Source organism: Trichomonas vaginalis, chromosome III (genome assembly GCF_026262505.1).
Source record: "Trichomonas vaginalis G3 chromosome III, whole genome shotgun sequence".
NCBI classification, from domain to species: domain Eukaryota; phylum Parabasalia; order Trichomonadida; family Trichomonadidae; genus Trichomonas; species Trichomonas vaginalis.
Window position 1 is genome coordinate 25,677,606 of NC_067205.1, and position 27,185 is coordinate 25,704,790.

Genomic DNA, 27,185 nt, shown 5'->3' on the forward strand with positions numbered 1-27,185 from the left:
TGGCATGGTTTAATCTTAGAAGAAACCAAGAATTTATTCGCTTTTTATTGGGCGGTATTCAAAGAAATCGGATTCTTTCAGAAAAATTTTATCAACTATTTTTGATAATCAATCAATAATATGCAGGATTTCACACTATTTCATTTCAGATTTTTTTTTCTTCAAAAAATAAACTATTTCCAAGAGATGGACTTTTTTGAGGAAGAAGCCAATTCTTTTGATGAAAACCAATGCGAGGATATTGAAACACTTAGAAAAATGTATAATTATTATAAAGGGATATTTAATTTTAGGTGCGAACGTGATATTAAAACTAATACAAGTGACTTATGGTCAGAAAATCTCGACATTGTTCAAATTTCTCGTTCCATATGCCTCATGAATTTGGCACAATCGGATGATTTCCAATTCTTTGATTGCCCAAGTCTTGAAGAAATGTTCAAATGCGCTTTTATGCAGCCATTACGTATCATTTTCCATTTTAAACAAACAGTTTCTCAATCACTGATGAACTTAGTTCAGATAATTCATCAAAACCACAGGCAATTCGCTGGAAAAGTTATTAAATACTTCAAAGATGATCTTTCATTGCATACTTTGTTCAGTCTTTCAACGTTCCCAGCATTATACGCTTTCTTTAATACTCAGGACATGTGTAAACAAGGTTTTGACTTACTTTCGGATTTCTTAAATTTAACAAGTCAAGAGCACGTATTTGAAGCTATGCTTACATCGTATTTCGATTGTGCCTTTCCTTTTTGGACAAATTTCGTTGAAAATTTGATACAAAGTTTATTAACTATACAAATCGAAGAAACATTCATTACAGAAGCAATCACGCAATCAATACTAAAATCTAACTCCCATCTCACTAGATATCATATTGAAATTATCAAAATTTTCCAAATTTTTTCCGAAACTCGCTGTTTACAATTCCTTACTTCAATATTCAAATCGAATTTCAACAGATATACAGCAAGGCAATACATACCAGCTACAATACAAACGATTATTGACACTGCTTTAACAAGATCTCCGATTGTTCTCTACCACGCGCTGATTAATGTTTCTTGGTACTCAAAGACAATTCCTGATGCGATTTCGAACCAAGTTCTTTACAAAATTCCTTTAATTTTGTCAGATCGAGACGTTGTCGTTCTCCTCGAGATTCTACGCGATGACAAACTACAGAAACCTCTTCAACAACTCGTAGACAACGCGAATTCCTTGTTCAGAAACGGTTATTGTCCCTTCACTTTTGATTTACACTCTCCCATGGGTTCTTTCAGATCACCATCGGCCAAAACCAATGTTCCATCACTTGTCTCGGCATATGCTAAATACAGACAGAACTGTTTGTCAAAATTTCATGATCCAATTGAAAGTTTATCAAATACGAACGTTTCGGAGGAATTTATCAGGTACGCGTTAAGGTTTGAGATCTGTAATCTCAAGATCAACATGGAATTCCTTTCAAACAACATTTCCATACTAGAACAAAAACAAATTTTCGAAAATTACAGACAGATACTATTAAATGCACAGAAAGACTCAATAGCAATACACACATCATTGATACTGAACCAAAAATCATTTGCAACAAAGCAAAAAGTAAATTTAAACCTAATTTTCAAAGATATTAGCAATTTTTCAAAAACGATTAACTTTGAAGAGCATCCATATTCATTATGTCTAAGACCAGCAATATCCATTGCTTTTTCCAAGTATAATTTAGAAATGTCTCATATTTTCAACAAAATCTCGAACAGAATGACAGAACTGATCAAGAAATTCAGGAAAGATAAAGAGTTCATTGCTGTGAAGCCTCCGCAAAGGCTGACATTGATTGCAAGCCATCTTTTGAAAACAGTTGAAATTGATAAGACAAAATCGAAAGCTTCATACGGCCAAATACTGGATATGTTGTTTTATTACATAGAAGCACTCCAAGTGTCTGATCCAAACGGAACTTTCGAAAAATTACTGTTTTGGCGCTCTTTCCTTCCTGATGACTCCAAAAGTGAGGAAGCGAGGATGATTCTGATGACGAGGCTGTTCATTGGATTCTTCATTTTCAGGGATGTCCTCGAAGGAAGGTTTTACGAGTTCAATTTCGAAGAAATGCTGTATAAGTACATGAGAATTGAGAACTGTATCATGTATCCGTTTGTTGAAGATAAGGATTTGATGAATGAGATCATAGATAAACTTCTTCACGCTTGTTAATTAAAATTATTTGTAAAAAACTTATTGTTATTAGTTATAAATTAGTTTCTTTTGTATTTTTCAAAATAACAAAAACAAAATCTATTATAAATATGATTCAGAGTAGAGAAGATCAACCAAATCAAGTTAAATACAGATAAGAGTATACATAATTACTAAACTGACTTTGCAGAATAACAAGTAAGATGTTTAGATTGTACATTTTGAAAGGAATTAGCATAATACTCTGTTCTTTCTCATGATTGAGATATTTTGACTGAAGAAAAAATGGGTAAAAAAGGGGTTGGCGTCCTAAGGCGTCCTAGTGTAAATTTCTCAAAATTGTGATATTTACATCACATTTTTGAGAGGTTTATGGACGTCCTAAGGGAAAATTGAATAGCTAGGGCGTCCCGAATTTTCATTCTAAGATTTAAATATATTATATACTTAAGTATAATACAAGCAATATAAAAATTAAATTTTTATTATGTTAACTTATAAGAAATTTTTTTGAATTATCGTTGATTTATTGTAATCTTTCCAGGCTATACTTTTGAAATCAACTTTACCTGTCATACGCATTAATGTAGTAGATGTCCAGGTGTAGCTATTATATCCCAGCAACATTGGTATTTTATCATTGTAAGATATCAAAATGAAGCGTTTTTTCAGATATAATTTTTCGTAAATTTTTCAAAAATAAGATGGTAAAAAAGCCTCGACTTGCTCGAAAAATAACAATTTTTTACTTGTAAAAATAACCCTTTTACAGCATGGGCAGCTATTCAATCACTATTTCTTTTTCTAAAAGTATATTTTTCAAAAAAAATTAAGATCAAATTCGACAATTTCTTGATGAAAGCAAAAATATTACACATACTTCTAGATGCATGGGATAAAATATGCAATTATTCAATCAATTCGCATGATTTGAAAAAAAATCTAAATTTGATAAAAATGTAGAAATTTTTTATTTTTAACTTGAGATTCGATTTTTTTGATCCAATTTGTGAATTTTTTTTTGATCGGAATTTCAATTAATTTAGTAGTAGGATAGGAAGGGTTGTGTGACTTTTTTTGTTACGTCTATATATAGATGAAGGTATATTTTCACATCTTCTATACATAGATGATATAAAATTTTTTCTTACGTTTTTTAAGTCATGAATTCGTAAGAAAGCGCGACATTATTAAATAAATTAGTAATAAATATTTATTTATAAACACATTAAAAAATTAACATTAATTTTAAAATAATTTATTTTTCATCTTTTATAAAAGAAGCTATATATAGATGATGTCAGATATTCCGCGATTAATTAAACATTGTTTAAATCCTGAATGGGTTAAACTTCAATTTAAAAATGAAGATTGCGAATTATTAAATGAATATGAAAGCCAAAATAAGCTAATGAGGTATAAATATAATGATAAAGAATATTTAATTTCATGGAATCAATGGAGTCATAATCAAAGACCTCATAAACGAGAAGAAGAAATTAGAAATAATTATTTTCATGAATGAAAAATAAACTTTAAAAATTCAATGTCTTACATTTTTGAATAATTTATGAAATCAATTATTTGATTCATTCTTTCTTCAATCTCTTCTATTCTTTTTGTTAAATCATCAATTTTCATTAATGAGGTGATTCTTGATTGAGGAATAGATTTCAAACTAATCACCCCTTTTATTTTTGAAATTTTGAATCCATCAACTTTAAACATTTTATTCAATTTACACGTTGTCAATTCTTCAAATAATTTTTTATTATTAACATAATAGTCATTAAATTCTTCAACAGATGAAAAAATTTTTGTTTCAGTAATTGGTTTAACAATGTTTATTTTTTGTTTATCATCTTTACTTTCATTAATTTCTTCCTCCTCTGTTTCATTTATTTTTAAAATCGGTTTCATTTATCATTAAATAAAAATTAGAATATAAGTGATGAAATATATTTTTTAATTAATATTAAATCAACTATGGCGGCAGGATTCTTTAAAAAATTATGGGAAGGAATTAAGAAAGCTGCGGGTTGGGTTCATAAAAATATTATTAAACCCGTTGCAAACTTTTTGGCACCAGTAGCGAAAACGGCAGGAACTATCATAGGTGGAGTATTAGGTACTAAAGCAGGTAATCCGGCGATGGGAGCACAAGCAGGTAACGCAGTTGGTGGAATTGCTGAAGGAATACTTAATAAAATAGGAGGTAGATAGTGGAAAAATAAATTATTTTTATCTTAGTATCGGTTGAAGTCTTTGATAAACTTTTTCTCCTTTATTTAATATTTCTCTTATTGGGGCAGCTTTTGGTGTTATTGATTCAGCAATGTCACTAATTGCTTCTTTATTCTTAAATATCCAATTTGCTCCTTTCTTCATTGTTTCCCAAACTTTATGCGCTCCTCTTTTTACTTTATCCCACAGTTTTTAAATATCCTGCAGCCATAGTTGATTATTTCATTAAAATTAAAAATTCATTTTCATCTTTTAATTTTGATTTTTTATTTAATAATAAATGACGACTAACTATTTGGTGCCAAACACTAAACCGATTAATGGAAATGTGTTTCATTCATTCGAAAAGATAAATGAAATATTCGCAAAGAATGACGGTAGAAGATATTATAGAGAACTTGAAAGTTCATGCTATGACTCTGATGCTCCATATTTTGATGATAAACAAACTCATTTAAGAATTACAAATCCGGCTCATGATGTGAACCAATTAGGTGACACATATATTAAACGCAAAGTTAAAGCAACTCTAGTTTCAAATAAAGCTTTCACATGTGATGCCGCTTTTAAATGCATGCGTTTATTCGTTGGTTACAAATCATCAAATCAAAGCTTTAAACAATTAGAAGTAGAAACCGAAAGAGGTGATGCCGGTTATCTTCAGATGGATTGCCCGTGAATCTTTCGCATTTGCAACATATAAACCAAAATCAGAAAGGAAAGTTAAAAAGTTTGTTCATTCGTTATATAATAATGTTCAAAAATATGATAACTCAGTATGTGGTAAATATATTGACCCTTCAGAAGTTTTCAAGAAAGCAAATGAAGAAGTTGATGTCACTTTTGATATGATTATTCCGGTAAATGATTTGTTAGCATTTCAGGCGTTCGATGATTATCCTAAATCATTTGGTGAAATCATTCTTAAATATTATGTTTTCAGGGATACTTTAGTATTTTGTCAGGTTGACCCGTTAAGAGTTGCTGATTTACAAAATTACGTTTATGAAAAGATAACTGATGAAAATTATGAAAAGATTATGAATCATGTTTATAAATATGATCGCAAATTCCAACAAATCGGACTTCCTGCCAAATTAATTACAAGCTTAGCCGCTACATCTGCTGACGCAACAGTTGATGACGTTATTATTTCATGCACAAAGATGGAAGTTTTAGAGGATAAATGCATTACACCAGGATACGGTTTAATTGAAGAATCAGTTAAAGCAATACCACGTTTATTCAGTAAGGAAGATCCATTCATGATTCCAGCTCAACATATTGACGTTCGTTCACTAAATGGAGGTTGCATCACTCCTGAAGGTATTAGCTCAGATTTCTCATACGCTCTTCATAATGTTACAGATGTTGTGTTAACATTTCCGAAGAATGCAATGCAAAGAACGGTTTTAGAAAATCCAATGCTTCGAGGTCTTCAGGTCACTATAGATTCCAGAAACTTCCCCGATCAAGCGATGACCACAGTGGGTGACATATTCTTTACACGTATGCTTCAAGCTTCTGATTTAGATGGAGTGAATGAATGCACAGAAGAATACGAGGACTCATTAACTAGACCACTGAATGATGATAATGGCACGCCATTAGCTAGAACATGGAAAGACCAAACTTCATTCTTATGCACTATTCCAGTTCAACGTGATGGAGCGGGTATATTCTTTGATGGATTAGAAACTTTCAACTCACAAGTTACAGTACAAGTGAAAGCTTATCCAATCATTCAGGGTGAAAATGACACTTACTGTTCAAAGGTGACAAATCCTCCTCAGGTTTGGTTTACTAGGACTACATATTGGACATGGACACCGGATGAAGGTTTGAAATATCATCCAACAGGTACACCACCACAGTATAGAAGTTCATATGATGAAATATTGATGAATAGAAATGTTTAAAATTATAAATTTATTTTTGATTAAATGGATTTAAATTCATCCACCCCTTATGAAGAATTAGCGGGAGTATATAATACATACGTAGATGATATGATTAATGAAGCATTGAGTGATAATAGAAATGCTCTATCTAAGGAAAAATTAATGAAAATTCCATATTCTGAATGTTACTTAAATTCAATCACTGCAGCAATTGGTAAACAAAATAAAGGTAAAACATTAACGATATTAAAACAAATTATCATTATTGCTAACACTTCCCCCTATTCACATGTGTTAATTTATATCAACCGTTCAGGTTCACCTTCAGATGATACATTTGAATCTTTAAAGCATTTAATCAAAATTCCAATTATTTATTTATCACAAGAAGAAGCAGAAGATTATTTAAAAAACTTTTTAATGTATAAAGAATTATATAATACAATCAAGAAGCAAGGATTAGAGGATAAAATTATTGATAAACAACGGGATGAATTATTTGAAACACTTTCTATTTCAAATTTTGATAGAGAATTTTTGCATTCACTCATTTTTCTAGATGATGCAGTGAAATCAAAACTAATAACAAATGAGAAATCATATTTTAATCAGTTATTAACTCAATGTCGACACATTCAGTGTTCATTCTTTATGGCTGTTCAATACTTCAAAGCATTAAGCACAAACATTAAATCAAATCTATCAACCCTTTTCATTTTCAGTGGGTTTAGTCGTCAACAGTTGAACGTTATGCTTTATCAAGTGAATTTACCAATGAGCATTAATGAACTTTACACACAATATCAGCAATTAGGTGAACATGGAAAAATAATAGTTGATTTAAATAAAGGAAGTGTTAAATTTGATTAACTTTTTATAATTAATTTTTATTTTTTATTTATAATTAAACATGACAGAAATAGCAAATCTTCTACAGGTTCCATTAAAACAAGGGACAAACAAAAAGGGTGCATATAATAGAACTATGAAAGTTCCTGATGGAATGAAAGAATTAGTTCATATTGTTGCTGGTCTTCAAAAAGATGTTAAACAAATGAGAAACGTTTTAACATTACCAGAAGCTCAAGCATATGCCAAACGTCATGGTCCAAATTGGGAAGCACACGAAGCAGACATTACGGGTCCAAATGGAAAACCTGATGGTATAAATGAAGTTTTCGTTACTGATGGTCAAGGTAATATTAAAGTCATAAATGGTTATAAATTAACTATGTCTGATTATCCTAAACGTAAATATATAATGAACGTTATCCTATGCAATTTGATGAAAATGGAAAAGCTGTTAAACAATACATTGGAGAAGGTGAAAATGGTCCAATTAATTCATACCGTCATAATCCATATTCTTATTTCAATGAAGAATTAAATGCTATTGAAGAGGGACCGGATGGATTACCACGATATTCTAACCAGTTTGATGGTCAATATGCAAATATTAGACCTGAAATTTCAGCTAAGAAATTCTTTAAAGTTGCTTTATTCGATCCAGTTTTCGCAAATGTTAAAGATGAACTTAAACAGCAATTCCAACCAATTATAGTAGCAAGAATTGCATCAGGTGCTTTATCTCAAGCATTCAAAGATTTAATTAAGAAACCATTATATCAGCAACGAGGTTTAACTTATGATTTAGTTAAGGAATCAGATAAAAGAAAATTTGAGAAATCAGATGATTATAAGAATGCAATTAATGAATATATTCGGTCTATTAATTTCGATGAAAATGCTAAAAATCAACTTCATGAACAAATACAGGGAATAATAGATTCAAAAGTTCCAGCAAAATAAAAGTTTAAATATATTTTTTTTATTCGATTATAAATGAGAAGACGTTTCACTAGTCAAAAGAACACTAACGCAAAAGCAGAGATTACGGTTGGTTATAACGTAAATGATGATAAATCACGAATTATTCAAAATGTTAAAGTTAATGTTAGCCCGAATTAACAAGGTCAGCAACTCAACCAAATTTATTAACTCGTGACTTACCGAAAAAGGGGAGAAGCAAAATAAAGAAGATGGAGACCCAATCATTTTATCTGAACCGGTAAAGAACCTGTTGAAATTCCCACTTATCCAACATACCCCCACCTCTTTCATCAAACATCGAGAACCCATATAAAATAGACATTAATTCTGAATTAATGAAAATTTACCGTGATATAATAATTAATAATTATGATTCAATAATAAATTTAATTGACCAATCCGGTTTAATTATTTTACCTTATGAATCATTAATTCACATTATCGCCATTCTTTGTGATGTTCAAGATTCAGACGTTAAGATTCAATTTTTCATAGATGATGAGGTTTCATGCTGCGGAACAGTTGCAAAAATAAATCCTATAAAGGATATTAGCACAATTAAGATATCAAAGAACGGAACAACAACTGAACTTCATTTAACATATAATGATATTTATAATAAAATAGTTGATGAATATAAAATATCACTTGAAAAATTCTTTGTTAAGGCTATTTAATATTCAAGCATTAACATTATCGAATAATAATCCTTTGAATCATAATCGATAATAATTGACCTTTCACCAGTTTCTATCGTTTGTTTTATTTCTTTTTGTTCCCCACTATCTGGATCGGTCATTGTAATTGTTTTTGTTATAGTATCAGCTTTATCTTTAACTTCAATCTTTTTTCCATCGGGATATTTAAACCAAAATTCCAAAAATTCGATATTGTCAATCTGTTCATATTTTAATCTATCAATTACATTTTTAATACCATCTGAAAATCTTATGAAATGGTCATTATATGGGTTTGATTGAACTAAATTTGAATGAAGTGAAATATAACCTGTTGATGAATATGACATTGACTCATATTTTCTGAAAACACTAAAATTTATAACATGAATGAATTTCTTATTCGTTGAATTTATGAATTCTTGAGGTAATCTTATTCTAGTTTTATTTATCACTGGAAAATAACGCTTTACCATATTTTTAATCGTAATAAAAATGTCAATTATCAATATTATTTCGAATAATAAGCTGTGAATTAAATTTAACAGTTAGCGGAATTTATAATGTTACTCTCGTTTCTGTGAGTGGTAAATTTAATCCCATTCTTTTAGACCCTTCAGATTATATATCATTTATTAAAGATGACCATGAAAAAACGTATGATATGTATATAAATAATGTGATAGCGAAATGGGATATTAACATGATTTTAAGTTATTTAAATGAATCATTTATCGTATGGTATGAAGAAAATTTTAAATCAAAACCTGATAAACTTTTTGAACTTGATGAAATAAATAACCTTATTAAATTCCGCTGAAAATTAAATTTTGTACTCCTCATCTTCGGTCATTGTTGGGGATATTAAATTTTGAAAAAGATGTTGGGGATGTTTTGTATTCTGACACTGGTTCCAATTTCATTTTAATCAAATGTGATAAAGTTAATACCCCAATGAGATTTTCACACCAAACATTAGACCCTAACTCTTACCCATCAATACAAAACATTTTATCCATCAACTTAAACACATTTTCTTTATCATATCCGTTTCAATTATCCGGGAATTCATTTATTCTTCATTCAAAAGATTTATCAAATATTAAATTTAGAATAACTGACCTATTTGATTGTGATTTAGAATTTATGAATGAAATATTATGGCAATTTCAAATAGAAAAAATAGCTGATGAGATAACGGATTAAATATTTATTTTTAAATCATAATAAATGATTAAACAACAGCAACCACAACAACTTAAGGCGCAAAGCACCCAGGTCCTTCAGACCATTACATACGCCATATATGCATATAATTCAAAGACGGCAGAACAAACGCAAAGGTTGAAATATGGAGATTTGGAGATAGTATTGAAAAATGAACATTTCGAATTCGTTTGCAAAGGTGGTGCAGTGATATCAAATATAAAAGAAATTTTATTTATGAATTCTAAAATTAAAGGTATAACGGATGATATAACATCAATTCCACCAGAAGAACAGAGATATTACGCATTAAATGCATTTCCTAAAGTTTTGAAGATTGGAAGATTTAATTTAAATGAGGAATTCATAGAAGGTTTCCTAAATGACATAATGAAGAAGGTGGATAAGGAATATGTGGATAGTGAGTTAGAGAAGAAGGCAAATTTGGTTTATGTTGATGAAAAAGATAATGAAATTAAAGAAAAGGTTGAATGGTATCATGAATGGACATCGGAGACTTTTAAAGTTAAAGCTGATACAGAATGGGTTTCAGGATGTTTAGACCTTAAGGCGGATAAGAACCATACACATAACTCCTTCTCAACTGTTGCTATAGAAAGTATTGAAGGAACGGTTGGCGGAACTGATGGGGATGCATTATATTATAATCCTCCTAACTTTCCACAAGGTTTAACATCGAATGAAAACATAACAACGAAGAAAAAAATTAGATGTAAAAATGTTTATGTCATGGATGATGAAAATAAAGTTAAATTCACTGCTCAAGATTTATATGATAAGAAAGCAGACAAAACAGAGCTTCAAACATTAAAGACTGAAATTCTTCAAACATTATATCCTGTTGGTTCTATTTATACATCAATGAACTCAACAAATCCATCAACAGTTTTAGGTTTTGGTACGTGGAAGCAGATTGTAGATAAATTCTTATACTGTGCTAGATATTCAAAGCAAACAGGAGGTTCGAAGAAAATTAAAGAAGCAAACCTTCCACCGCACACTCATACAGGAACTACAAACACAACAGGTAATCATTCACATTCAATAACAAAAAGAGGTTATACAAATCTTGCAGCAGGTTCGGATAGATGGGGAATGAATAGATATGATATCACAACTGACCCAGTAGATTCAAGCACAGGTATTTTCTGTGGAACCGCAGGAAATCATTCACACACTTTCACAACAAATCCAACAGGCTCGGGTAAAGATTACATGCCACCATTTGTGACTGTATTCGCATGGTACCGCGTTCAATAAACACACTTAACCCAAAGGGTTTAGGCTTACCGAATGAACTAAATATATTTTATGTCTGTAATTAATTAGGTAATGAAGTAGCGGATGAACTACAGAAATAAATGTTTACGTTAAGTGACTCAAAGAGTCCGGAGACAAAGTCTCATGTTTACGTTAATGTTTTCAGGTTATTCAATAATTAATTATTTTTGAAGAACTGAAGGTGCTACCATGTTACCATGTCACTCGGTTAATTAACTTCTCTGAAAAAATGAGACAACATGACATTTAGACAACAGTCGGGGAAATAAATGTTTACGTTAATGTTTTGTCATGATTTTATCGTTAATGTTTTGTCATGATTTTATCGTTAATGTTTTCAGGTTCTTCAATAATTAATTATTTTTGAAGAACTGAAGGTGTCACTATGTCACCATGTGCTACCAGGTTAATTAACTTCTCTGAAAAAATGAGACAACATGACATTTTGACAACAGTCCTGGAAATGTTTTGTCATGACTTCATCGTAATGAGTGTAAATCAGACAAAAATATATTTTAGGTGAAGAGGTGAGATTTCACCAGTTTTTTCACCTCCTTTTTCACCCTCACCGCTTAGCGGCTCAGATTGCTTTTGCTTTCTCGTGAATTTTCATGAATTTCCTTAAGACAGAAGAAATAAAGTTAGTTTTATTTTTATTTTTTTATTTTGTATAAAAGATATGATTTCAACAATCGGCACAACAACAATTCAAACAACTACAGCACCAAACTCGCTAGTCATGAATCCTACGTCAATGTTGGTAGAGATGAAAAACTTCATTCCTTCTTCATATACTTTTGAGACAGAAATACAAAGAATTAAGCAAGAACTTTTAACAAGTAATTTAGACTGTAGTGCGAAAGATGAAACAAATGGAGAGGAGCTATATGAAATGCAAGATATCATAGACCATTTGCCTAAATTACCGGAAGTTCAGCAACAAAAACTAACTATTCCTGAATTCGATGAAATAGAAGTTAAAGTTACTGATTCAGTAGAAATAAAGAAATTCATACGTAAAGTAAATTATGAATTCCTTGGTTTTCATTGCAACCATAAAGTTATGGACAAAGATTGCGACATGGTTTATAAAAACATTTCTGACATATATAAATCTGAGGAGTTTAAGACTTACGATAACTTTGTTTCATTAGTTGCTGAATGTGTATGGCAGATAAGAAATAAAGATAAAAGATGTAAAATATGGAATGGACAAATAAAACCAACAACTTTTGAGTTAAAGAAAACCATTGACGCCTTAGTTGTTCTAGCAGGTCAAATTTCAATGTATAACGCAAAAATGAATCCGCAATGTTCAAAATGTAAAGCAGCAATGAGGAAATATAACTACTCCGTCAAAGAGATAGAACGTATGCGAAACGACTATGCTGACTTAAAGAAAGAAGTAGAGAAACCAGCAGAAGATAAAATGGACATGTTAGCATTTCTGAACAAAAACTATCCAACAGCTGACGATTTCCTTCTATCTGACGTCAAGAAGAAGTATAAAGAAACTTTCGGCATTGTTAAAACTTTTGACATACTGACAGAAGAAATAGAAGCTACGAAATTGTTTAGAATTTCAAATATACATCGTACAATTCATGTAAAACGCTTATAAAATAACTGGGGTGAAAAATTAGGTGAGAAAACTGGTGAAATCTCACCTCTTCACCTAAAATATATTTTTATTTATTTTTTTATTTTGTATGTAAAGACAGTAATGACAAACATTGAGTTTGAAACAGTTAGAAAGATTGACAATGACACCAAAGTGGTTAGAATAGGTGATTTAAACGTAAGATACTCAAAGAAATACAACAAATATTCTTTGTCAGACATTATAACACCATCTGGAAAGAAAACAAAGGACTGGGTTAGAATTGCTTCTACTCAGAAAATTTTGACAAGAAATCCTGAGCTTATGATATCAGTAGCATTTCATGGAACAAGAGCATATCTTATAGACAAAAGTCTTATACCAATAGTTTGTTATGGTTAGACCCAGTTGTTGGATATAACTTCATAACTTATGGTTCATTCGATACGGAACGTTGCAGTGAAGGCTTACTTTACATCGTTCAGAAACCGAAGGACTTCAATACAAAGAGATATAAGATAGGAAGGACATATAATATAACTCAAAGATATGACAGTACAGTCAATAGAGTCAAGGTTGTGTTCGTTAATGATATGAGAGCTGCTGAAACAGAACTACTTGAAAAGTTTGAGAAAAGGTATGGTGCTCCCATGAAAGGTAAAGAAACGTTTGAAGTAGATGAGATAGATAGTGCTATAAAATTATTTGACGAAGTTGCTGAAAAATACATGTAAAGCGTTTATTTTTGGTCTTTTGTGAAAGTCAGAAAATAACGTTAGTTTTAAAATTATTTTTATTTTGTATGAAATGACAGTAATGTCAACATCAGAGAACACAACAACTGCTATCGTTCATGAAGCCATAAATGAAGAATACGAGTACATACAATATAACAAACAATTGAGACTCATTCGTTCGGTCAAAGACGATATGTACCAAATGCAAAGTATAATGAATGCTCTTCGTTCTACAAAGCAAGCATATCATTGGTTTGAAAACCAACAGACAAAAGAACTTTTAGAAGAATTTCTTCATATGATTGCTTCCCTCGGAAAACCGAGAGAAGAGATTCCGTATGAAAATCGCAAGAGGGTAGAAATGAGGTTAGAAATGAGGTTATTCGAAAATAATTCATAACTGCCTTCCCCTGCTGTGTTGTCAAAATGTCATGTTGTCTCATTTTTTCAGAGAAGTTAATTAACCCGGTGACCTGGTGACCTGGTGACACCTTCAGTTATTCGAGATGTTGTCAAAGAGAAATAAAAATTAAATTTGGATTGAGTTTAAAAATTCATCTTTATTAAATTCATCTCTTCCAACCAATTTATTTATTCTATTAAATTCTTTTATTTTTGCTTCACTCAGTTTAATGATTGAACGATAAGTTTCTAATTTTTCAATTATTTCTTTCCTCTCTTCATCGTTTTCAATTACTTTAGTTTTATAGGCATCAACCCCACCACATTGCGGCTTCTTTTTATAATAGCATATTTTTGATTTAATTCTGTTTAGTTTCTTTTTATATTCATCGTCAGGACTCTTGGCTTCTTTGTTGTCACTCATTTCTTACGAAATAAAAAAAATTAAATATTATTTAAATATAATGGAGTAATAAAATAAATCGGAATTTCTATTAATTTATTGTCAACTTCAACTAATGCATTACCGTTAATATATCTAACAAATTCAGCTATTGTGTCAAATCTTCGTCTTCTTTTTGTCATTGATTTATCAGTTTTTCCATAATCGAGATGAATCAAAACTTTATCCCCTTGTTTAAAATTCATGAGCCCCGAATTAATTTGTTCACGTTTAACATCATTCAACTTTTCCATTTGCTTTCTATTATATTCCCATTCTTTTGAAATATCATTTTTCATTTCCACTGGTTTCATGTTTATTGTTCTATGCCATGTATTATTATAATAATATACTAACTGTTGTATGATGGAGTCATGATTTCCATCCCAGTATATCTGACCGTTAACCCCTAACGCATCTCTAAGAGTTCTCATTACCGCATCAACTATTTTATTATGAAATGTATATGGAGAGGATGAGAAGAAAAAATTAATTTGTGGGAAATAATGAGTCATAGCTGCCTGAAATCCTTTATCACCATCACCCCTGATATTATCTACTCTTTCATGATCTAGTAAGTATTGTATAGCTCTTCTTGTTTCCTGTTCTGTTTTCCCTTTCACCGGAATGCAATATAAATATCTAGTGTTAATGTTAATGGCAAATAAATAAGTAACGTTTCCTTTTGAATATTCTAAATGATCTATTTCGTATGAATATGGATATGGAGCAAATGAAGGTCGACTAAATTTTTCCTTTAATGGTTGAATTTTTGGGTCAATTAGTTTATTTAATATCTTGAAATCCTTTTTAAAATCTTTTTGCTTCTTTAATGTTTGAAATGGATATAATAAAGTGAATGATGAAGGATTAACTGAAGGAGGAGGAGGTACTGTCGTTGGAGGTTTTGGTGTTGCAAGTGGTTTAATTTTATCTGCTTTGATTTTGGATTTCATTCCCCCCTTCATTAATTCTGGATGTATTCTATTCATTTGTTTTAAATATGCTGTATATAAAGGTTTGATATACTTTCCTGCTTCGAGTTTATGTTGAAGGATGAATTCCAAAAGTTGATCTTCATTTAAAAGTCGGGCTGAATATGGTTTAACTAATGAATCATAAATTAAAGCTTGTGCTTCATTTATGGTCTGAAGGACCTGGGTGTTTTGTTCCTTTTGTTTTTGTTCCTTTAGCTGTTGAACATTTGCTACTTTAGACCTCGGCTTTGGTTTTTGCGGCTCAGGATTATATAAATTATATAATTCATCAATATCTTCTTCTGTTAATACTTTATTTTTGAAATCTTTCAATTGTTTAAGTTGTGATTTAGTTTTTCCCTTTGAATATTCATTATTTTTAATTTTGTCTTTAATTTTAGAAATTATTTTATTATGATATTTCAAAACTTCATTTTCATAATATGAATAATAATATCCCATATCATCACCCGTTATATTGTTATCATGTTTTTGGAGATATGATTTTAATTCATAATAACTAAGAAAATTTTGATTAAATACTAAATCATCAATTAAAATTTTTAAATCTGTGTTATCCATTTATGATAAAAATAAAATAAGTGTTTTAAGGGTGCCCACCTCTTTGAATCATAGTATCAAAACCATTTGGTTCCTTTTGTCTCTTCTGTGGCATTTCATTAAAAATAAAATTTTAAATTGTATTAAATAAATGGCATACAACATCCATTTTCACAACATACAGCCTTAGTGTGTGCTCCTGTTAATGCAGTCTTACCAATTGTTAAGCGAGTCATTGACCCGTTTTTAAGTTGTAAATTAATATTCTGACCATCAAATATCAATTTATCATTTATTATATCCAAATAATTTTTAGGTGTTAATTGCTTATTTTGTCTTAAACTAACACCCTTCATTTTTTGTGCAATCTTTTTAAAATCACTCCCATCAATTGAACCGTTGAATGATGTATAACACTTAGGACATAAAGCAACCATGTTATCACCTTGTTTCTCAATTGCTAAACCCAATAACTTCTTCTCATGTGCTTTTTCTTCAGCTTTATTCTTTAATTTAGGTTTAAATTTCTCATCAAAACAGAAGAAATCAAATGGTGCGAATTTGAAAATGTTTTTATCATAAAATTGTTTATCGGTTACAATCGCTTGAAATGCTTGAGTGTTAGGAAGACTTGGATCGCCAGCAATAGCCCAATAAGATGAATCAGTATCACCTTCAATGAAATGAAAACGATTAACATCCATGCATTTATACATAAAATCATAAATGAAAACCAAATACCAGTATTTAGCATTATCTAAAGTGAAGAATGCCTCTTGTAAACATGTATCACATCTATAAAATCTATCTTTGAGCATCACTTGATATGTATCTTCACCTATTTCTCTTATGTTTTTAAACTTATTTGACATACATGCAACGCGTGCCTTCTGTGCATTCATTATTTTAGTCTTTGCGTAATTTTGTGTATTCATTGCATCGTAACCATATGATCCATTAAGTGAAATCTTGCAAAATAAACTTTTTCCTTTATTTCCTTCTAATTCAGCCTTTTGTCTTTCGTTCATAAATTTGTTCGCAAATTCATTAAAACAAGTGTTTTTCGTAAATGTTAAAATTGATTGAATATCATCAATGATAAAATGAAATCTGTCTATTAGATACCAAAGATAATAAGAAGAAAATGGTTGATATTGGTTGTGTGTTGATGCTAACTGAGTTAATTTTCTCTGTTTCTGGTCAACTGGTAGATTGTTTGATTTCATGTAATTATACATAAAACTGCCAATTGTTTTTTCATCTGTGATAATATCTAAGTTTCTTATTATCGGTAAAAAGTTTATGTAATCATTAATGTATTTTTCATCAATGTGACCCTTTACTTCAGCCACGAATAAAGTATTTTTCTTCTTAATTATTCCCAGTGCTTTTGCTTTCTTTGTTGCTGTATCACAAATGATAACACCATTCAATCTTCCCGGCATATACATTTTATGGTCAGTATATTGAATGAAATCATGAGGATTAGATGAAAATGATGAAGGATATAATGAATTAAAGTCAACACCAACGAAATGAGTCATAATGTTGGTGGTGTCCTCATTTGATACAGTTTTAGTTTCTGGATTATATGAAAGTTTATTAATGTGCGTGATTCCTTTAAGATTTACTCTATGTTGAACATTTGATAAACCACCAGTAATTCCATTACGGAGAATGTGATAAGCTTCAACTGAATCTAAAGTTCATTGGTAAATTATTTTTTAATGCATAATTTCTTAAATTGATTCTTAAACGTTGAACATCTTCATCTTTATTTGATTTTACGACATTGCAATAACAACACATTAACTGACAATTTTCTTTGGTATGTGGTTTTTCATTATCGATTCTATCCAATGTTGGTTTATTTGCATATGTAAACGCTTTACCACACATTTTGCATTTAGATGAAAGGATTAAATCGTGATAGTATTGAAAATCATCCATTGAAACATTATTTTTAGTATCCCTTTCTGCTTTTTCATCTTGTTTCTTATATGATTCAATTTTATATTTCCAATACTTTTTCGTTAATTCAAAACTTGATTCTATCTCTTCCTCAGGATATTTTTCATTAGGATTAAAGTCTTTATATGCTAAAGCGTAACGAATCATTGAAGCATTCGATGATAAAGAAAGATTATGAAGCGTGTCAATTTTATAAACAAATGTTTCTTCAATAATTTTATCAATTGGGTCAATCATAATTTCAACATCTTTATTGCAATAATGAATAAAATATTCTAATCTATTCTTAAAGTTTTTAGCATCATTAAGATATATTTGATAATCACTATCTGATATAGTTTCTTGAGTTAATGCTGAATAAAATGAATCTTGAGTGAATGGTTCCTCTTTATATAATTCTTCTTCGTAATTTTCCCATGTGATAAATTGATAAGGGAAAAAGGATTTAACACGTGATTTATTGTTTCCGAAATCTTGAGTGAATTGGTCTAATGTCCCACCCGCTATATAATTTCTGATGTCAATAAATCTCAATTCATATGGAACGTTTGTTTTCTTTACAATGATTTGCTTAAATTGTGAAGATGAACCTAGCATTGATTTTATTTTCCATTTTGCAGTGTTTAAATCACGAAGAATTAAATTTAAATCAAACTTTCCCGAATTAAAACCTATGATATTCACTTTATTGAATTCCTCATCTAGAAGTTCTTTAAATGCTTCCTTCTGTTTTTCATTTAATGTATGAGACAAAGTCCCCGCCGTTTGGTCCGTTTGCGACTTCATTAATTCTTCATATTGTTCAATAGTTGATTTAGCAACTAATGAACAGGTTGAAAATAAAAACTCAATCCAGTCAGAAATAAAAGAATCACTCGAAGTTAAGCAAAAATTCCTCGTATATGTTTTATCGTTTAATTTAACCGTTGATGATACCATGAATGGTTTTAAGTAAGCGTTCAAAGTTGCACACTCAGAAAGTTGTAATTCTTCTTTAGTCTCTAATGTTTCGAAGTCAAAAGTAATATAATATCTTGTCGGTTTATAATATTCTGCAAATTGTGAGCTAATAACCACTGATATATCTTCTGTTTCGTAATATGTGGTGCATATGGTTGCTGGTCTTTTGCAACTGAACGTCTTGAATTAATCTCCCATTATTTTCTTTACATTTCTCACAATGCTTTGAAAATCTTCTTTGGTTTTTCCTTTCTGGATCATCACGGATAGAATAAACTTCTTCTTTACAATATGGACAAACTCTATAGCCGGTGAGTGCTTCAACGTCTGTTATTCTGTCAGCGTGAAGTTTTCCACATGGACTCTGTGTTAATAAAATATTTATTGTTTCAAATTCTGGATCTATCATTATTGATTCCACTAATGGAAAGTCTACCTTATTTATGTCCACGTCTTCTGGTTGAGGATCACAATAATAGAAATCAATATTAACATTTAACATTCTCGCTAATCTCTCACTTTCTGATGAAATGTCAAACCCTTCATATGAATCTATTGCTTCATTTAAATAGCTTCTACGAGTTTTAGGATTAACACCATCAGGAATGTTATAGAAGCGTTTAAATAACCTTCTACCTTCTGCTCTAATTTGATTATCATTCATTTTAGCTGTTCCATTTTTGTTCATTTATGTAAGAATAAAAATTAAAAAATAAAAATAAAGTTTATTTTTTAAAGCCCATAAAATGAATTAAGAACACATAAATTTTTATCATCTGCAACGTGACGAATACATTTTAATTTACTCAAGAATGCGTACCCTGATACATTAAATCTAATTCCTGTCTTATTTAATTTCACAACTTTGAAAAGGAATGTATGAATAGCTATAAAATGATGAGAAGATGTTTTATGGGTTGCTTCCATTTTTTCTGAAATAAATGAATAAATATAATGCTTATACGTTTTCATATCTTTTATATTCTTAATAACGAATGGTATAGACCTTTCCACTTCATCTTCCTTCGGTGCTGTTCTTTCATATGAAACATTATTGGTATCTTCAATAATGAAACCACAATCACACAAAATTTTATAGGTCCAATGGTTTCTTTTGATATTTTATCTAATAAATCAAAAACTTTATCAACACCTGTGCATTTATTTAAATAATAATTTGTGTAAATATCATGGTCTTCTTTCTTAATTGTATTAGTTGCATATGTCACGTTTTTAAGAGCTTTTTTGAATTTCTCAGAATCGAGAGGGGTGAAAGTAAGATACAAGGGTATTCTTCATTATCAATAAATTGTAACTTATGTTTACGTATAAATTTAGTACCTTCTTCTGAAAGTGTTTCATCTATTTCGCCATCTAATAAATTTTGTGTTGATTCTGAGACATAATTTTTATATCTTTCTTCATGAGATTTCTGAACTGCTGATTCTGAAGCTGGGATATTCATTAAACCCTCTACTTCATTTTCATTATATTTTTCAACTTCTCGTAATTCCTTAATTTTTTCATCTATTTCATCTCTTATTTTTTCCAGTCTTTCAATTTCATCGTATTCATCATCATTAATCCGTTCTTCATAATATTCAGGGAAAACATCAGGTTCTTTAGGTTTTTCTTCTTCAGATGTAGGATATAAGAAATTTATAACATCATCTTTATTCATTTTTCCATCATAATCTAAATCATTTAATAACTCGGCAAATTTTTGACAATTTCTTAAATAATATTTACTAACTTCATAACACATCTCATCTAATATATCCTTTATTTCCTCATTTGTGAATCCCAATTTTTTAACGTCGTTAGTCTTGACGCTCATTTCATACAAAATAAAAATAAATTATTCAAAAATGTAAGACATTGAATTTTTAAAGTTTATTTTTCATTCATGAAAATAATTATTTCTAATTTCTTTTACTCTCTCGTATATACTAGATTTAAAGAATTCAGAACATTTCCCATAATCTCCTAAATGTTTTCTTATCCCTAACGTGTGCCAGTTATTATATGAAACTGAATAAACTTTATCTTTATCTTTACACCTTTCATCACTTCCAATATATTTATATCTCAGTTTTGATTTAGCATTTTCATATTCATTAGCGTTTAATAATTCACAGTCTTCCTTTTTAAATAAATGTTTAAGATATTCAGGATTTAATACTCTACGTTTATATGCTCCTAACTTAGTTCTAAAGGTTTTTCTACAAAATTTAGGAATTCCATCCTCTTTAATGTCATCAATGATTTCCATTTCATTATTTCTAATTTCTTCTTCTCGTTTATGAGGTCTTTGATTATGACTCCATTGATTCCATGAAATTAAATATTCTTTATCATTATATTTATACCTCATTAGCTTATTTTGGCTTTCATATTCATTTAATAATTCGCAATCTTCATTTTTAAATTGAAGTTTAACCCATTCAGGATTTAAACAATGTTTAATTAATCGCGGAATATCTGACATCATCTATATATAGCTTCTTTTATAAAAGATAAAAAATAAATTATTTTAAAATTAATGTTAATTTTTTTAAAATGTGTTTAGTATATAATATTTATTACTAATTTATTTAATAATGTCGCGCTTTCTTACGAATTCATGACTTAAAAAACGTAAGAAAAAATTTTATATCATCTATGTATAGAAGATGTGAAAATATACCTTCATCTATATATAGACGTAACAAAAAAAGTCACACAACCCTTCCTATCCTACTACTTAATTTGTTGATCAAAAATGACCTCACAATGTTTGATCATAAGTGAAGTCATCTTCATGGGTATTTAGAAATTCCAAGAGAAATTGCTTATTTCTCGCAGATGTAATATCTGAGAAAATCGAATTTAAATATTCATAGAAACCCAAATCATTCTCCGGTTCGAATAATTCATCTGTTGCTTTTTCTGTTTTTTCTATGAATTTTAATAATTTGATTAATAAATCTTCATCAGGAAGAATTATTGCTGCATTTGTGATAAAATTCCATATTGAGGTAATATGGCAATAATTACATTTATAAAATGTAATTTTATCCAAAATTTTTTGGCAAATTCGCATAATAGCATTAATATTTGAAGCTGAGATTAAACCTGTGATTACTTCTGTAACTTTTGGAAAATCATCGCAATTTAATATCTCTTTATATTGAATTGAGAAATAAAAAAAATCAAATGGATTCATTTCTTCAATTTCAAGGAGATTGTAAAAATTGATAGAAGTGTTATTGCAACAAATTGTATTTGCAGCAAAAAATATCATTTGCTCGATTCCATTTTTGGAATAAATTTGCTGGAACAATGTTAAATTAAAACAGTTGCTTAATTTTTCTTCATTGTTTTCATAAAAAAGTAACAAGTTTGCAACTGAAATTTCAAAATTTTGATAATTGCCAGTTATTTCAGTAAATATATATATTTGCTTTTCTTCATCTAAAAATGGCAAATATTGATTTGCAATATTAACTAAAGTTTGGGATAAATTGTTCCAGTTTGATTTTACAATTTGTGAGCACATTATGTAATATGTAAATTTATCCGCTTTGTAGGAATTTAAAATTGTTTGTTGTTCTGTTTCAGTTAAATTACTGAATTTTTCAAGATTAATATTGTGATAAAAAATAGAATCCTTGAAACATTCTGATATCTTTTCAATGTTTAAAACGGATGCTAAAAAATGTAAAAGAACTTCATCAGTCACTGTGATTTTTTTGAAAAATTTATCCCAATTCAAGCATCCAATTGATCTTTCTGTCATTGTACTTATGCATTGATAAAGTTGATTTAATGAATCCGAAGAATAATCATTATGCTTGACTAGTTGAGTTAGTTGATACAGACTGTCGTCAGCCATTTTAAAAAAATGAATAAAATTGTATAGTAAATTATATTTGTGAAATTTGTGACGCTACATTCAATCTAAGACCAATATCTCAAAGAATTCCTCATTTAAGTATTACTTTTCATTGTTTTTTAAAAAATATCTTTGCTTATTTGTTCACTTTTTTGACATTTATTATATGCTTTTTATCATATTTCCGATGATATGAATATATATTCTATATAAGAATGACGCTACATTCAATCTAAGACCAATATCTCAAAGAATTCCTCATTTAAGTATTACTTTTCATTTTTGATTCAATTTTCGAACGGTTTTCGTAAATTTTGCATCATTTCATTTTTTAATGGGAAAATCATCTATATTTAATCAAAAAAGAGCAAACTTTACAGACGAAAATAAAATATTTATCAGGGAACAATCTGATAAATACCAAAAATCAACATCGAGAGATGAAAAAACGAATATAATCAAACAAGTTCTTCAATATTTTAATATTAAATACGCCGAAAATGAATCTAAAGCTGTCAGAAGATATTTTAGTTATATTGCAGTTAAAAATATTCCCGCAGTTACTGGAAAATATCCTGATACAATTGTTCGCAAAGATATGCTTTATTCGCATGATCATACAAATATTATTAATTCAAATAATATTGAACGTTACTACCGTTGCATCGATCATTCTTGTCAAGCACGTTATTTAGTTAAAATTGAGAACAGTTCAGTTTCCGAAGATTTACAAAAGGAACATATACCCGAATGCAGACAATTTAAAAAGTTACAAAATGAAAAAAATGATCTTCATAAATCAATGACTCTGACAGAAATATACAATAAGGCAATGGCAAAATTTTCTGAAGACAACGGCACTTTTCAGCAGATTAAAAAATTTATGACAGAACTTGCTGTTGGTACTGATGAAAACCCATTAATTAAAGATTCATTGGTCAGGGAAGTTTATAATAAGTCCAGAAAATTTTCTGTTGGAGAAAAAATTACAGACGATGAAATTGCTAATTTTTGTTTAATAAATGGCGAGCAGTTTTTCATTGGCCATGATTTTCAAGCAAATTGTGAGACGATGTTTTTTGGTTTTGAGAAGGCAATTCAATTTGCAAAAGAAGCCACAGATTTATTTTGCGATGGAACTTTTAAAATTACACCAAAACATTTTCAAAAAGGACAGATGCTAACAATTATGATTTGTGAACCTTCAACAAATCAATATCTACCACTTTTATTTATATTCATGAAAAACCGCACATTTGAATCTTATAAGAAGGCATTTGAATATATTTTTACTGTCAAGGGTATTCAATTTTCAAAGCTAATTCAAATTCATTGTGATTTTGAAAAGGGAATGATAGAGGCACTTCAACAAATTTTCCCTAAAGTCCGTATAATTGGATGCCTATTTCATTTCAAACAAGCTTTACACAGGAAACTTGTAGCACTTTATACAAAAAATTTCAATACTTTACAAAATTCTTTATTTAAGCTATATTCTATTACTCCATTCATGTCTCATGAAGAATTTGTACTTACAATGCATATAATTAATCAAAATAAAGTTGATTCGATCAAAGATTATATTGATTATTTCAACAAAGTTTGGTTGCCGCACTACAATTTAATATCTCAATATAATAATGCAACTGCAATATTCACTAATGATTGCCTCGAGAGTATGCATTCAGAATTTTCTTCGTTAAAACATCCAAACATTTATGAAGCTATTAAGAAGATATCTCAAATCCAATTAGATAAATATAACGCCATCAAAAATAACCAGAAGATCGAGCGCCATATAAAAACCGTTATCACTGATAGCTACAAAAATTATATTCTTGACTGCTTTCAAAAAGAACTTGAGAAAACAATTTTTTCTATCAAACAATACAACGTAAGTGATCTTTCTTTGGCTCAGAACGAGATTTCTCCATATGGTTCCATAGAATCGAGTTCATTGTTCGAAAATATTCAAGTTCATGATGCAGATATACTCAAATCGATCGATCTAACAGATAAAGATACAATGATCACTAAGTTTATTAATGAAAAAAGAGAAAAAATTATGGCATTATAGTTAGTATCCCTATCTTCAGTACTGTGGCACTGCGTTCCACCGTACCCAAGATAACGGCTTGACACTTTACAAAACCGCTAACGTATATTTTACAACAGAACCATAACACCAACTTAACCTTAAATATTCACTAACGACTTCACTAACGAATTCACTACCGTCCTCACTAAATAAAAAATAACCTTATTTTATTTATTTTCCAACTTTTTTATTTCATTGTAAAGGCATGTCTGACTACATTTACTATGACTCTTTCCCAGAACGTTTCCGTGAACTATTCAAAACTCAAGTAAAACTGAGGAACATGCATTTTAACAAAGACAGACCCATTGACGATGAAAGAAACCCTGAATATATTACAATCCCATATGACGCAAAGTTCATTGCATACATTCCTTATGGTCGCAGAGGAACGAAAACTATTTCAACAAAGAACAAAAATTATTTCTGGAGCGATGAAGAAAATTGCCTTATCTACATAAATGCATACTTAAATAAAGCTACATATTGTACAAAAGAAGGTTGGACTGGATTTGAGCTCTACATATACGACGACGATGGAAACAGACGTTGTGTATACCCATACGATAATATGTACCATTGTTTTCATCAAGCATTAAACGAATACATAGTCAGTAAGGGTCTCATTCCTGTTGAGTAGATATGCTTTATTTTTGTTCTGTCATTTATATAAAAATTAATGATATCACCACCCTCACGCGTATGAAAACATAGCACAAAAATAAATTTAGGTGAAGTGGTGAGATCTCACCTCTTTTTTCACCCTGTTGAATTCATTGCTTTATAACTCTCTTCCTTTCTCCAACTCTTCTAACTTCTTCTTAAGTTCAGCAATGTTGTCTTCATGTAATTTAATCTTTCTCAAAATTCCTTCTTTATCTAATGGTTGCTTTATCTTTCTAAACTGAACTCTACCATCTTTCATAGTATGAATGTAAAAAACCTTCTGGAATAGTTCCTGATTTAATGTATTCTACCAAAAACTTTTGTTTCATTGCTTCAGTGACTTTATTTGTCATTTCAATCAAAGGTGAAGCTAGCACAGCGATAATGGATTTCATGACTTTTTAGTATTTCATGCAATCTTAACAGATAGCCTTACAAGTACTTCCAGTGTCCCTAGCTGTCCCTCCTTTTTATATAACTCCATGACATTTATAATCTCGCGAAACTTAACAGGTAGCATAACAGATTAAAATCAGATGAGGTTTTGAACCAAAATTTCTAAGCAACGTTGTCAAGGATTTTGAGGAACTAGGGACAGAGTGTGGCAAAGTCCAAGATTTAATTTATCTTCATCTGTTTCATCAGCTATCTCATCTAATATGCCAATATTTTATTCATAACTCGTGGCAAACTCACTAACTTTCATTATGTTCATCTGCATGCTTCATCTGATAGAAAGTATGACTTTCATTAACTCTGTGAGATAATGAAAACTACTAGGGACAGAGACCATGGCAAAGTTTATGACTTTCATTAACTCTGTGAGATAATGAAAACTACTAGGGACAGAGACCATGGCAAAGTTTATGACCTCCTCACTGTTCTCATGAACTATTTCATTATTGCATGTATGACCTCCTCACTGTCTTTCATAAGCGTTTCAAAGTCTCCTTTACTTATTACTTCAATCTCATGCTGTTCACAATAGTATATGATAGATACAGAAAACAAGAGAGTAATCTTATTCATAAACAAATTCAAACGCTTGTACGGCTTCATGTAGGACAAACATTATTTTTCAACACTAACGCCAACACGTAGGACAAACATTCATGACTAACATTACTGTATAACATAAATGTTTTGTTATGACTTCGTCGTAAATGTTTTGTCAAACATAAACGTATATGTTTTGTCATGATTTCTTCGTAATGAACGTATATGCTTTGTCAAAACTTCATCGTAAATGTTTTGTCAAGACTTCATCGTACATGTTTTGTCAAGACTTCATCGTAAATGATTTGTCATGATTTCTTCGTAATGAACGTATATGTTTTGTCAAAACTTCATCGTACATGTTTTGTCAAGACCTCATCGTATATGTTTTGTCAAGACTTCTTCGTATATGTTTTGTCATGATTTAATCGTAAATGTTTTGTCATGATTTAATCGTATATGTTTTGTCATGATTTAATCGTAAATGTTTTGTCATGACCTCATCGTAAATGATTTGTCATGATTTCTTCATC

The 27,185-nt window shown here is 29.8% G+C and overlaps 7 protein-coding genes and 3 pseudogenes across 10 annotated transcripts, besides 3 other annotated features; 7 read left to right on the forward strand and 3 right to left on the reverse strand.

The window, feature by feature from the left end:
- Nucleotides 1-189: 189 nt before the first annotated feature.
- TVAGG3_0764420 (uncharacterized protein) lies at nucleotides 190-2,226 on the forward strand (the record flags this gene model as incomplete). Its single annotated transcript, XM_001311563.1, has 1 exon — nucleotides 652-2,226. The coding sequence occupies one exon, from the start codon at nucleotides 652-654 to the stop codon at nucleotides 2,224-2,226; it is 1,575 nt and encodes a 524-aa protein (XP_001311564.1).
- Nucleotides 2,227-2,496: 270 nt separating this feature from the next.
- Nucleotides 2,497-3,252: a mobile genetic element.
- A 1,480-nt stretch (nucleotides 3,253-4,732) lies between these two features.
- On the forward strand, nucleotides 4,733-5,131 carry TVAGG3_0764440 (uncharacterized protein; the record flags this gene model as incomplete). The annotated part of the gene is made up of 1 exon (XM_051245770.1): nucleotides 4,733-5,131. The coding sequence occupies one exon, from the start codon at nucleotides 4,733-4,735 to the stop codon at nucleotides 5,129-5,131; it is 399 nt and encodes a 132-aa protein (XP_051092357.1).
- Nucleotides 5,132-5,795: 664 nt separating this feature from the next.
- Nucleotides 5,796-21,009: a mobile genetic element.
- Nucleotides 6,774-7,223, forward strand: TVAGG3_0764460 (uncharacterized protein; the record flags this gene model as incomplete). The annotated part of the gene is made up of 1 exon (XM_051245771.1): nucleotides 6,774-7,223. The coding sequence occupies one exon, from the start codon at nucleotides 6,774-6,776 to the stop codon at nucleotides 7,221-7,223; it is 450 nt and encodes a 149-aa protein (XP_051092358.1).
- Nucleotides 7,585-8,162, forward strand: TVAGG3_0764470 (annotated as a pseudogene). The gene has a single exon. A coding segment is annotated over exon 1 (578 nt).
- TVAGG3_0764480 (phage tail repeat-like family) lies at nucleotides 10,091-11,347 on the forward strand (the record flags this gene model as incomplete). The annotated part of the gene is made up of 1 exon (XM_051245772.1): nucleotides 10,091-11,347. One exon carries the CDS (start codon nucleotides 10,091-10,093, stop codon nucleotides 11,345-11,347), a length of 1,257 nt encoding a protein of 418 aa, XP_051092359.1.
- TVAGG3_0764490 (organellar and viral DNA polymerase type B) lies at nucleotides 12,048-12,642 on the forward strand (the record flags this gene model as incomplete). Its single annotated transcript, XM_001295076.1, has 1 exon — nucleotides 12,048-12,642. A coding segment is annotated over one exon (595 nt), but the record flags the coding sequence as incomplete, so codon positions are not given.
- On the reverse strand, nucleotides 14,552-15,900 carry TVAGG3_0764500 (annotated as a pseudogene). Its single transcript has one exon. A coding segment is annotated over exon 1 (1,349 nt).
- On the reverse strand, nucleotides 16,231-16,803 carry TVAGG3_0764510 (uncharacterized protein; the record flags this gene model as incomplete). Its single annotated transcript, XM_051245773.1, has 1 exon — nucleotides 16,231-16,803. The coding sequence occupies one exon, from the start codon at nucleotides 16,801-16,803 to the stop codon at nucleotides 16,231-16,233; it is 573 nt and encodes a 190-aa protein (XP_051092360.1).
- On the reverse strand, nucleotides 18,840-19,706 carry TVAGG3_0764520 (annotated as a pseudogene). The gene has a single exon. A coding segment is annotated over exon 1 (867 nt).
- Nucleotides 21,010-21,761: 752 nt separating the features above from the next.
- Nucleotides 21,762-24,967: a mobile genetic element.
- Nucleotides 24,968-25,195: 228 nt separating this feature from the next.
- TVAGG3_0764550 (uncharacterized protein) lies at nucleotides 25,196-25,630 on the forward strand (the record flags this gene model as incomplete). Its single annotated transcript, XM_001304559.1, has 1 exon — nucleotides 25,196-25,630. The coding sequence occupies one exon, from the start codon at nucleotides 25,196-25,198 to the stop codon at nucleotides 25,628-25,630; it is 435 nt and encodes a 144-aa protein (XP_001304560.1).
- Between the last annotated feature and the right edge of the window lie 1,555 nt (nucleotides 25,631-27,185).